Consider the following 13,458-nt stretch of genomic DNA (forward strand, 5'->3'; position numbering starts at 1 on the left):
TACAAAGTAAGGATAGTAGCTTTATAGGCCATATAAGCTTGTAAACATAGGCACACTAAGTAAATTAACAAGCATGGTGTCACGCGCGCACAAGCAAACATGGACGCATCTCACTCGATGACCGCGGAAACTTGCTGTCAAAACGCTGGAGTAGGTCAGCGAGCTTCGCCGCGAAAACTCGGGGAGGGCGGATTCTGCCCCCGCCACAGATGGCTTTCAAGATACAGCCGCGCGGGCGGCTGCTCGCCGCGCAGGACGCCCTACCCATGTGCGCAGACAATGTTATTGGAAGGTATGTTATAACGCTATGCTTTGCCGAGCGTGTGTCACCGCTTTCTGAAGACAGGGGGCAGGGGTGTGTTATTAGTGTTGCGGTAGAGACGTTTTCTTTTCTGAGGGTAAATTTGCATATACGTATTGTTTCGCTGCACGCTGTCACCAGTCTGTGTTTTCTGACACGCAGGACTGCCTACCTTTTCGACTACGTGCCGTCTTCAGGTGAAGTTATGTGCAAGCGCCTGACAGATCCCGGGAACCATTATGGGCTTCCAGATTGGTTCCTAGAGGCCTTCGAAGGCTATTGAAGTGTACACATCAGCTGCTCTCCTAATCACACCGCATGCGACGATTTTACGACAGCTGTTCTTCTGATGCTTTTTATTTTTTTATAAGACAAAGGTCTGGTATTGGTCGCCCCGGAAAACGTCCTACATTGTGCCGATTACGACGGCAGCACATTGCCTTATGGAATGTGCGAAGTATATCGTTTATATGATCTAATGTTTACAAAATTGTCGATGTTTTTAAATAATGTTTGACAGAGCTTCTGATTGTAAATTTTAACGCTTGATTACAGTGCTCTATAAACATTGCAATGTTACCTCGTAAATGCAGTACAATGTAAATCAATGGATACAGATATCGGAATATACGGGGTGTTTCAGCGAACACTTTCAAAATTTATTTAAGGTTGCCTGTGGGCCCAATTCTAGTTAATGAGCTGGTCTACTCGAAGAAGCGGGCATTACTTGCACAAGAAATTGAAATGCATAATCGAATAATCAACAAAAATTCACTAATTAAGTTTTTAACTAATTACCTGATGGCCCATGTTGCAATTTACAAATTGTAGCCGTGGAGTTCGCAAGGCGGATCCACTTGGAATTAATTCTCAGGATGACACCAGTTTCGAGATATGAATTCCCGAACTTTGCGGAGAAATGCATTGGCGTTCCAGTTACTTGTGTGTTTCAATGCATAAAGCGACGTTTTGTTAAGCAAGTAACTGGAACGCCAATACATTTCTCCGCAAAGTTCGGGAATTCATATCTCGAAACTGGTGTCATCCTGAGAATTAATTCCAAGTGGATCCGCCTTGCGAACTCCACGGCTACAATTTGTAAATTGCAACATCAGGTAATTAGTTAAAACCTTATATAGTGAATTTCTGTTCATTAGTCGATTATGCATTTCAATTTCTTGTGCAAGTAATGCCCGCCTCTTAGAGTAGACCAGCTCATTAACTAGAATTGGGCTATCTGCCACAGGCAACCTTTAAGAAATTTTGAAAGTGTTCGCTAAAACACCCTGTATATTGAAGAGGCCCTGTATATTGAAAAAAAAACTACATTTTTTAGACCTTCTTGATTGTGTTAATTTTACGTGCCAAAAACGTCATTTGATTATGAGGCACGCCGTGGTGGAGGACTGCGGATTAATTTGTACCACCTGGGGTCCTTTAACATGCACCTAAATCTAAGTACACGAGTGTTTTATGCATTTCGCTCCCATCGAAATGCGGCGGGGGCGATCGCTTCTTGGCCTTTTGGCTAACACCAAAGTGTAGGATAATAGTTACAAGCGAATTTAACAAATTTCTCTAAATAATTGGATTAATTCATGAGTATTCCTTTCTGTTAAATTATTATGAATCATGTTAGTTTATTTTGAATCGGTTTTCATAAATTCTGCACTTTTTTGATCCTGTTTTGAGAACTTGATTTTGTGCGTCACCACAACGACTTCGAGATCAGATTACAAGATTTTCACGATTTTCACGAGCTTCTGTTAATTAATGCGGTTATTGCTTGATTATTCCTATCGTTTACATTATTATGAATCATAGTACTTTATTTTGAACCGGTTTTTATCAATTCTGCACTTGTATTGACCCTGTTTTTGCGTGTGACCACGACATGAGATCACAATACACGCCGACAGCCCCGGCCCCTATAGTGCTTGGCACTTGAAAGGTCGCCGAGCTTCTCTTTCAAGAGATCCCACCTCGAGATCGCCTCTTCGTGAGTCTGGAACCATGCCCGTGTGGCGCCGTCGAGGTAGAAAAGAACGTAGGCAAGCATAATAGTTGGATCCCACCTCTGACTGGTGCTGACACGTTCGTACAAGCGGAGCCAGTCGTCAACATCAGGACTGCCGACTCCGGTGAGAAGACCAGAATCTCGAGGGGTAGGGAAACGATGACGTAGGTCGGGGCTCCAGGCGTAGATGCTTGCGTAGATGAAATGCCGCCAGCAGGAGCCGTAGTTGGACTGGCAGCGTTGCGACCACTGCGAAGCTCCACGGCGGGCACGGGGAACGTCCACCTCTAGCAAATAATGGAATGTATAGCTGACGCCCAAGGCTATTTACAATTTGTTTAAATGGAAGCCAACGGAGGCACGAGGTCTGTTAGAAAAGTGAGTGAGTGAAATAACTTTATTGAGGTCCAGAGAAGACGCAGGGGACACCCCGCGCCACCCGGCTAGGCCCACGTAGGGACCGGCAAGCCGAGTATCCGACCTTTGGCCGAAGAAAAAAAAAACTTGCATAACTGGAGCGTTGGAATCCTGATCACCCTCAAAGTAGTCTCCTCGGGACTTCAGACACTTCTCCCAGTGGTGCTGCCATTTTTGGAAGCGTTCCAAGAAGGCCTCTTTCCGAATAGTTTAGCTCAGATGGCGTTGCAGCGATAATGTTCTCTCTTGTCTGAAATCGCGCTCCTTTCTATGGCCTCTTGATTTTGGGAAACAGCCAGAAGTCCCAGGGGGCCATACCAGGAGATTAAGGAGCCTGTTGAACTACAGGAGTCTGTTTTTTCGCCAAAAAAGTCAATCAAGTGCGAGGAATGTGCAGGAGCATTGTCGTGATGGCTGCGCCAATTTTCTGTTGACCAGAACTCCGGTTTCTTGCGACGCACAGCATCACGTAGGTGACGGAGGACATCCCTGTAGTACTCTTTGGTGATTGTTTGACGCTGTGGATCACACTCGTGGTGTACCACACCGCGGGACTGAAAGAAAGCAGTCATCATAACTTTGACGTTGCTGCGCATTTGGCGGGCATTCTTTGGTCTTGCTGACGTGGAATGCTTCCACTGTGACGACTGGGATTTGGTTTCCGGGTCGTACCTGTACACCCAAGGCTCGTCTCCAGTGATTATGGTGTTCATGAAGTCGGGGTCACTGTATGTGGAATCCAGCATGTCCTGTGAGACTTCAACACGAAGTTGCTTTTGCTCCGCCATGAGCAGCTTTGGCACGAATTTCGCCGCAGCTCTCTTCATAACCAAATCTTCGGTCATAATGGAATGCGCAGAAAAAGTGCTGATGCCCACCTCTTCTGCAACTTCTCGGATAGTGACACAACGGTCCCGCATCACCACAGCGTTCACTTCGGCAATGACCAGATCATGTCGGCATGTTGATGGCCGACCGGAACTTGGCTCGCTCTCCACCGATGTGGGGCTGGCTTTAAATCGGTTGTACCACTCCTTAGTCAAGTCAATTTATTTCAGCATTTCTTTTGTACAAGAACAGAAGAATGCTAGGACTAGCACAAAAAGCTGCTAAGCTGCAGCTTGACTGGGTGCATGCCCCATTACTTGGCAGAAACAAGCGACAGAAAAATACATTTCAGTGTCCTTTTAACTTCATTGATAGCTATAGAAGGAACCTCTGTAACCTGTTCATCACTACTTAGAATTAAAGTATCTTGGTTGCTCCGAGAACTACGGAATTCTTCCGCTGCTTTTACTACGTCATCGAAATTGCCGATGATATTACCCTGCTTATCTTTCAGTGCGTACATCTTGCCTTGTCCTATATGCCATGTTTTGTTCTGACTGATTTCATGCTGCGTCCGTATTTTACGGCTTCCACAATCTTTCCCATGCTATAATTTCGAATATCTCTTACTTTCTTCTTGTTGATCAGTTTGACAGTTCAGCTAATTCTATCTGATCTCTTGAATTTGACACTTTCATGCTTTGTTGTTTTTTCTTAGGTCCCTCGTTACTTGGGAGATCTTACCTCCTGGTTGCCTTGGTGCCTTACCTCCGACTTCAGCTGCTGCTTCTGAGATTAGCCTAGTTACGGTTCCATGCATTACATTTATGTTGCCTTCATCTTCCTGTTATAAAGCTGCATATTAGTTTGCGAGCACCAGCCTGAAGTGGTCTGCTTTTACATTTACTGCGTCTAAGTTGGCCTGTTTCTTCTTGTCTAATTTTACTCTTTCTCTCTTCAAATTGAGAGATATCCTAGCCCTGACTAACCTAAGGTCACTGCACTTTACCCTACCTAACACTTTTACATCTTGCACTATGCTAGGATCGGCAGACAGTATGAAATCTATTTCATTTCTTGTTTCTCCATTAGGGCTTTTCCAGGTCCGCTTCCTGTTGCTACGCTTCCTGAAGAAGGTATTCATTGTTCGGAGCCTATTCCTTTCCGCGAATTCTATCAACATATCTCATCTAGTGTTCCTAGATTCGATGCCGTAGTGGCCAATTGCTTGCTCACCAGCCTGCTTTCCCCCCACTTTTGCATTGAAGTCACCCATGAGTACATTATACTGAGTTGCACCTTTCTCATCGCTTATTCAACGTCTTCATAGAACTGTTAGAACTATTTCTTCAACGTCGTAACTGGAAGTTGGGGCGTAGGCTTGTACTACCTTCATTCTATACTTGCGTTGCTTTACTGGCGAATAAATATTTCCCCAGAAGATGACAACATGTCAATTCTGCATTTACTCAACACGTCGTCCGTTATCGAGAAGGGGAAGTCACGAGGCGCTCGTTGGGGACGCTGTCACGTGTTTATGTATGGCAGCGCTCATACAGCGACACAATAAAGAGGTAACGTGCCTAGTAAAGACAAATGGACTCTACGACAGACTGTCGCTGTCAGTGAACGTTCTGCTTTGGTTGTACGCACATTGACTGATTTTGTTTTACCCATAGTGCCTCTCTTACGCTTTTCTAAATGTACGCTTTCCTAAGTTTTGCACCGAAGAACTGTGGTGCAAATAGGGGGACCGCGGAAGTACATTAAGGATGCAGTGGAGAGAACAGTGAATGCTCGGTTAAAGTCACCACCGGAAGGTGAGCGCTAGTTTCGATTTCAAAAAAGGCAATCCGGAGATCCTAATATCTGTTAAGCTAAAATTGGTGTGGTGGTTCGCATTGTAGTCCGCATTGTGGTGGTTCAGTAGTTTTTGGAAATTAAAAAGAATGTTTAGTGGATGGGGGAAAGAACACTTCTTTCCGTTTGCTCATTTTACCTGCTGTTCTCGTTAATGTCAAATCGGGCACTGCAGGGGAACTGGCTGACGGCGTGCGTCCGTCGCCTTTGCCGCCGCTCACCTTCGCTGCTGGCCCACCGATACCACAGATAGGCTTCCGAGTGACCTGCTTCTGTTTCGTGCTAAGTATTAACATGGGAAAGATAAGAAACAAAAGCTTGATAGGCGTCAAGGAAAGGAAGACGCAGGAAAGCAAGCCAAACCAAGCATTCCACGAACACGGATGAATGGAGGCCCGTATTAATTTTGATCACCAGAATTTCTAGTTGACAGCGGTTACTCGTTTTGCATAAGTACAATTTTGTAGGGGCACTAGGTGTCTGCGCGAGCCTGAGTGACATAAGACCTGTGTCGCTCGGTTCATTCCTCATGACGGTCACACTTTTTTGTGCTACTGATGAAGTTTTTGAAGTAATGGTTTCAGTTCGTGTTCAAAATTTTGGTTGTCCACGTATTTGCGCAAACTAAAATATATATTTCTGTAATTTTTTAACACCAGTTACGATTAAATCGTGGGCAAACCTAACTTTTAGCTCAATTTTCATGTGCAGCTACAGTGACATTGATGTACTATTGACCAAACAAAAGTTTACGGATCAAGGGATCTGACAAAAAGTTGAATATCTCCGCAGCCTCAAAACGCACCCTTGTATTCCCATTCCCAGCCTCTACTGGTATAGGCGAACCACATTGTAATGTACGGTTTTACTGGCCACATTTATAGGCTGCTCGGATATTTAGCGTTTTCTGAGATCCCGTGGTCCATAAAGTGTTTTGGTGGATAGTGCATATATGTAACCGCTTTTGCCAAATGTGGTACCGCCGACTTCTGTAGGAGCCCCCAGAAGAAAGACAGCTTCAGCAACTCTTAGCAGTAGGCACTGGTTCTCACATGGTGGCTTCTTCCAGAAACTGGAAAACGACTAGAAAATTTAGTGTCTGAAGGGTCAGTCCAACTATCTTTGCTTTATATGTACCAGTCCTGTGTGAAACTTGTTATTTATTTTGACATTTTCACCTTGCTTCCAGATATCTCAGAAAATGTGTGAATAAAAATAAAAACTTTCAAATCTGAAGTGTGTGCACGTTTGACTGAGAAATGAGTCTTTATTTACTCCACTTTAAATGTTTTATGCTAGACAAATGAAGGCGCTGTGGACGGTTTTTTCTGCTGATACGAGCGCACTTACTGTGTTTTATAAACTAAATTAAGTATAGGAAACCAGGAACACAAAAGTAAAAATAAATTAGCTAGACACGGCGTATTGTTCGTGCGTACATAACAGGCGCTCTGGCAACGCTTGTCATGAACGCCCAAAATGCCTGTACAAGTCACACTCGCATGTAGTGAAAAAGGGGGTCTTCCGACATGTCCATCTCCCCCTTTTATTGGACACGTCACGAGTGGCGTCATGAATGCGACCTTTCGTTTTGTGTGTGATTTGTATTGAGTATGATGCCCGGCAACCACCAATAGTGAAGCCGTCGATGCCGTGGCGCGTCGTTATGCGACTATGGGCAATTTCGAATTCCCAATGAAGGTATGGAGTTTCTTAAAATAATTACTAGACGGAACTGTGGCAGTAATGTCCATGAAAGCTGCAAGCACTGTGGTTCCGCCAGCATGGAAAAGATGGATTGACATGGATTTGCCTACACATCGTCCTTTTGACTTCGATAACTTTCGTGACTCTGCAAACATCATTTTCTATGAAGTACTGCGTTTCTATATGAATAAACACTACTAAAATTATCCGATGGCAGGATTCAAACCCAGGGATGTAGCACAGAAGTACCATATGGAAACCATTAAAGGGATACGGACACAAAATCTGAAAATTGAACGAAAATGCTGAAAATAAATCATCAGTGTGTGATTACACCGAAAAGAAGTAATCACTTAGCTCATTTTTGAGCCGATGGATTTATTTTTGGCGCTTTTGTGAGCGCGCGCCTCGCCGCCCGACCCGCAGGAGTTGGAAGGCGTGACGTCACGACACCCTGGTCGGATAGCCAGCCGGCCGGCCGCGGTCATTCGAAGCGCGCCGACGCCGCCATCGCGAACATGTAATCGAGTTCTGGTGCCTCTACCAGCGATGAGTACACGTCTGAAGACTAGGGCCATTCCAATTTGGCAAGAAATATTACCGCTTGTTGTACAAGCCTACCGCGTCAAGCGACGAAGAAGAGCAGGCGGCCGTGGAAGTGCCGGTCAGGTTTTCGCGAACCGTAGCGCGAAGATCTCGCTCTGCACAAGTGTATGGTGAATTATTTATAATTTCCCCTGTAAACTTGCTTTCTCTAGAGCGCACGCAAGCGAGGCAATTGCGGGGTACTTCAGCGCTGCGTGGATGACTGTTTAGGCCATCGGCGTGAGCAACTGCTCTGAGGTATCAGTGCCTCCGAGACTCTCACGCCCACTTCGCCAACCTCCCAACAGATGGCAGAACCTGTCTGGCGGTCTCCCCAGTTTATCCGCTTTTATCCAGTGGAGAGCAGAGCTGTGTGTGTCTGCTCTGCTGCCATGTGGGGCTGACCTCGCGCTAGCTGTGCATTGTCTTAATATGCTTTGCCAACATTTTTCAAGACATCACTGCCTACGTGCCCAGCCTCGGGCATCTTGCCCCAGCCTCGCCCTCATACTTCTCAAGAAGGCTGCAAGTGAACGAGAAGAGTACCGACATCTTTTCGCCTCCTCTTTTCAAACGCGCCGCTGATAATTTCTGTCTTGCGTTTTCGTCAGAAGACCGATTAAACAGCGTCAGGCTTTAGGCGTTGCCTTTTGAGCGGCATGCCGAGGCTTTTCAGCACAGCCGGGCTGGTCACATAATCATCGTCGACGAAGTGGTCCGCGCAAATAAAGTCATTTTTTAGAGGTCTCCAGGCTGGGCGTGATGGCTGACAGGCTGGTGTCCAAAGTTTACGCACGCTCTCGCCTCTGGAAAACGTGTGCGACGGCGTGTCATGACCGACGATGCTGTTATAGCAGCAATGTCTAGGTATTTCCTTTCGCCGCGACGAACGCGTCAATACCAAGCGACGACCGCGGGGAGGCGCATGTAAGACAGACCACTACACATAAACGGCGTACACATAAACGAAGGAAAGAATTACTCAAGCAACCACCAAGATAATCTGAAAATAAAGGGGAAGCGGAAAGCAGCAATAATGAAACAGAGCAATATGGGGCCACAATAAGTATGAGGTGGTGCGTGGAATCTGAAAAGGAGTAATGTTGCCAGCGCTAACATTTGCAAATGCCATTATATGCTTAAAATCGGATATATTGGCGGGTCTGGAAGTTAACCAAAGATCAGTAGGCCGGTTGGCTTTGGGAGCACACGGTAATACGACAAATGAGGCAGTGCAGGGTGACATGGGTTGGGCCTCTTTTGAAGTCAGAGAAGCACAGAGCAAAATTAGTTTTGAAGAAATGCTCAGGAACATGGATGAAAATAAATGGGCGGCTAAAGTGCACATGTATCTCTACATGAAAAGCGTGGACACAGAATGGAGGAAGAGGTCAAGGAAGTTGGCAACCAAGTACAGGATAATCGAAACTGTAAATAGACAACCAGGGGTAATCAGAAAGAAAGTGAGAGAAATAGAGACCGTGAATTGGATGCAAAGAATGGAAACAAAAAGGACAATGGAGATTTACAAGAATGAGAAGAAAGAAATTAGAAGGGAAAAGGGCAGTGCCTTGCTATTTGAGGCTCGAGCCGGTTGCCTAAGGACGAAAACATATCGGAACAAATATTCGGAACTAGATGAGACATGTGTATGCTGCAGTAAAGATCCAGAGACCACTCAGCACACCCTAATGGAATGCGACGGGATCCACCCAGCGAGAACCGTAGGTAACGTGCAACTCCCAGAAGCGCTTGGGTTTAAAGTGGAAGGAAACATAAACACATTAGCCGTAGAGATCAGCAAGAGACGATTAGAGTGCTGGTGGAAAAAAAGCAGGGAAAAGATGGATACGACCTGATCTCTTAAAATCATAGGCAGCGGTACAAGGTAAATTTTTGAAAAATAAAAATAATGAGAGGTATACAAAAATGATGCATGGATAAAGAACATGCATAATATACCTGATTAAATCAAGCAGGCTAGGTGACTATTTGTCGCCGCCCCGTTTCAAAGGGGATGCCAATAAATTATCATCATCATCATCATCACTTGCGGGGAGCGCCGACGGGGATAATGTTTCAGACGGACCACGTGCGAAGATCCCCGAAAGGGGTTAAACAAACGCTGCAAGGGACCGACACCCCCGCAAACGCTGCGACGGCGGTGGCAGCTTCTTCTGCCGGCGGCCGCTTGGAGGCAAGGTGCGACAGAAAGTCGCAAAAAAAAAAAAAGAAACGTTTCTCGCTCTTTTTTTGAAAGCAGCTTGTTGTATTCGTCATTTTCAGCAGTTCAACTTTTGTTCCCACGCAAAAAACTATCCGCCAATTTTTGTGTCCGTATCCCATTAAGCTGCTTCGGCAAGCGGCATAGAACAGCCGAAAAGCCTTAATAATTGCTTCCGGCCAAGCCAGCAAGTTGAGATGCTTGGCGCGTTTCAATGTGGCCACATGGACAGGCGGTACCGCTGCAATTAGTAGCGAGCATGCGTGTTCACAGAGTACTCTTTGCGTCTGCATTTTGAAAAGTGTTAACTTGAAATTTAGGCCAATGAAGGCAGATAAGCGAAATGAACAAAGCCACAAGAACGTCTGACGCCAGAAGGACGAAGATCAGACAAATGTGTGTACTACCCGCAATTCCCATGGTGGCTGAACGATCACAGCGCCAGCGATCTCTCTAGTAATTGTAGCAAACTGTACGCCCCCAGAGAAAGTTTCCTCACCCTGTTTCAAGTGCCAGAGAAATAACCCGCGTGACCTGCATTAGCCAATCGGATTTCTGGTGCGCCGACGCAAGACAAACGAGATATGTGATCGCTTTCAGATAAACTACTTATCTGCTTCCAAGCGTGGCCGCGTGGCATCACCAATGCGCACGCATATCGCGGCGACACGTAAGCGACGCGGGTAACGCGTTGAAGCACTAGCGCGCCGAGCATAACTGCCTCGTCTGCATAGTGGCTGCAGCGTAGGTGTCAAACATGATAGGCGGCGATTTCGGAGCTTCGGCAGGATCAGCAGCGGCAGACGCCCTTCACCGCGGGATAGGTGTTGTTCCCGTTGGCGAACCCGCCGCGGTCTTAACCGTGTACGACGCACTCTCGGTGTGGACGGACGATTGTCTCGAATACGGGGTGCCCTACGAGATTGGAAATTTCTCTGTGCAAGGAGAAGGGTGCGAATACGTCGATGGTGCCGCTCAAAAGAAATACCTGCGGTTGCCAATTCCGTGGAGTCCCGAGTGGGATCTGAAGACCGCAAACGAAGAAGCAATGCTCAGAAATACGGCATACTTGCCTTCGTCACCATGGCTACTCCAATGGGTTATTCGCAACAAGGACAAAGTGGGGACTCGTTCATCGGGTGAGGAGAGACCTTCGTCGGTGCACGAAACCCAGAGGTGAGTGTCGTGTTGCCCGTTGATGTCTAAAGCGCACGCTGTCGTGAAACGACTCGGTTAGTGTGTTAGTCGCGCTATATAAACTGCCCTGCATGCGAGGTGCAATGTGTTCAGGGGCGCAGCAAGAGACGGCTCACAGGGCACGCCCCACCCCCTCCCCCTAAAATATCCCTGTAGCAAATTTTTGATATGACTACGCCAAACTTGCTATTGTTGAAGCGCACCCTGCAGTAGCACGCGATCTTACGTATACGTGGGCGTGCGGTCGCTACGACGGGACGGGAGACGAACCTCGAAACCACGGGACACCTGGCATAAAATGGAGTTCGACAGCACTGAAATGCCACTCCTCTCGTAAAAAAGAAAAAAAGAAAATGAAAATCTTTGATTGTTCCACTCGTTGCGTTATTTTATTTTTTCACAGCGCAGGCTGGCGGAAGAGCCACACGGTTTATTAATTAGTAGCGTGACTGTTTGGCCTATTTTGTTATCCATTACCTTGGGGTTGTAGCGCAAAGGTAAAACGAGGACATAGAAAAGATTAGGATGAGCGCTGGGGACTTCCAAGTAAGCCTCTATTATCTAAACTTGAAAAAATTGACATCAAGAATTCGTCATTGCACTATCATATCTCATTTCAATTACTAGTGTAACTTTTAAAATACGTGAACACGTTTTATTTGCGAACATTCTCACGTTAGATGAATCACTCAATTTTTCTGTGGTGCCCAACAAGGTTTTCATAAGAATTTCTCGTGTGAACACAACCAGCGTCTTTCACCAAATACCTTCATTTCATTCTGGATCGTCCCTCATCTGTTGATTGCATGTTTTAATTCACTAAAACTGTTGAAAACGTTTTTCATAAGCTTTTTAAACTTAGTGTGCTAGCTTTTGACCATAAACTTCGAATATTTACCGTGAATAACGTTACTAAGATTATAATTGATTCTTATTTCTTCGTTAACTCTAGATTGCCGTACGAGTACATTCTAGGGCCTCATTTTATTATTATTTACACTCATAATTTGCCCTCTGTCTGCCTTGTAACGTTCTTTTTCGCGGACGACTGTTTTATATACCGATAAATTAATCACCATAACGATCCTACCATATTGCAACACGACATTAATGCCTAGCCAAATGATGTGACCTCTGGTTATGAAACTAAATTTGCTATGTAGAAAGTGTTACATATTTCAAGTGATTCGACAAATCATGCTTCATATTCACTTCACAACTCTTGCAACATGTAACATGCAATCGATATACTGGCGTTCATAGACTCTTAGCTCGGTAACATTTAAGTTAATTTATAATTGCAAGTAACTTATAAAGCTTACTCGGTGACAAAAAAAAAAAAAAAAAAAACTTGATCTATGTGTTTTCGTGAATTTCCGTCACGGCTAGAGGTTACATGTGCCGAAACATATATTTTAAAGGTTACTGCAACGCCAAATGTCTTTTAACCTTTAGATTGTAACCTCTAAAAGAGTTGGAATTCGTGGCTTAGGAGACCTACGTACTGTATGGATTGGAACTTTACTTATTATTGTGTCGTATTGCGATCCTGATGTGGTGTTTTTAGCCGGGACTAACCTTTACGATATGTTGTGTGGCCGAGGGAATGAGGCAGGTTGGACTAAATTAAAATTTTATTGATACCAGTGGGGATCTTTGGTTTCGCAATGGAAAAAAAATTAATCTTGCACGAGCGCATGCTCAAATAAGACAGCAGCAATTCATTCGTCACTGATCTCTACTGCATACTTGCCATTATAATCTAAATAGAAGTGACAGAAACAATGAAAATACATTGGAGAATATTGTGGCGAAGACTGTTGTGGCATGAATATCACTACGGATCAATGTGATGGAAAGCCCCCCCCCCCCCCCCCCCCCCCCCCCCCAGTCCCCGCTGCGTATTTCTATTTCAGCCCCCGTACAGCGCTCGACCGCTGGCGCCGCGCTGCGCCGCTCGCGCGTACCATGTTTCTAGCCGCCGCCGTTGGAACGGAGGAGGCGTTGAAACGGAGAACACGCTGGGTTGGGGCTGACTAGCCTGCTGTTAGGGGATCGGTGGTATTCCTAAATAAACGCATCACTGTTTTGATGATCCAAATATAATCTCACTATCAGGGAGGGAGCAGTCTACCTGACTGGAGCAGTATTTTTTTATTTGGGGTGTTGCTACGCTGCGCTCCGCAACACCCCAACGACCGCCGCTTCGCGTAACAGACAGGAAAACAAAAGGAAAAGCGTGATAAAAAAAAAAAAAAAAAAAAAAACAAAAAAAAACAGCCACGGCGGGAATCGAACCCGCGTACGCATGATCCCGAAGCG

General features: G+C 45.6%; 2 protein-coding genes across 4 annotated transcripts in view; both read left to right on the plus strand.

Annotated features, from left to right (window-relative positions):
* LOC125947386 (decapping and exoribonuclease protein-like) overlaps positions 1–974 on the plus strand; it is a 105,362-nt gene extending 104,388 nt beyond the window's left edge. For both annotated transcript variants that reach the window (XM_049672028.1, XM_049672029.1), the window contains one exon: positions 464–974. In XM_049672028.1, the coding sequence (XP_049527985.1) occupies positions 464–584 (121 nt within the window). In that variant the 3' untranslated portion in view covers positions 585–974. The remainder of the gene's footprint in view (positions 1–463) is intronic.
* A 9,601-nt stretch (positions 975–10,575) lies between these two features.
* Positions 10,576–13,458, plus strand: part of LOC119461722 (decapping and exoribonuclease protein-like) — a 52,312-nt gene continuing 49,429 nt past the window's right edge. Inside the window, exon 1 of one of the 2 annotated variants that reach the window (XM_037723091.2) lies at positions 10,576–11,115. In XM_037723091.2, the coding sequence (XP_037579019.1) occupies positions 10,697–11,115 (419 nt within the window). In that variant the 5' untranslated portion in view covers positions 10,576–10,696. The remainder of the gene's footprint in view (positions 11,116–13,458) is intronic. The other variant, XM_037723092.2, reaches the window with a different exon arrangement.

The sequence above is a fragment of the Dermacentor silvarum genome, chromosome 8 (assembly GCF_013339745.2).
Source record: "Dermacentor silvarum isolate Dsil-2018 chromosome 8, BIME_Dsil_1.4, whole genome shotgun sequence".
NCBI classification, from domain to species: domain Eukaryota; kingdom Metazoa; phylum Arthropoda; class Arachnida; order Ixodida; family Ixodidae; genus Dermacentor; species Dermacentor silvarum.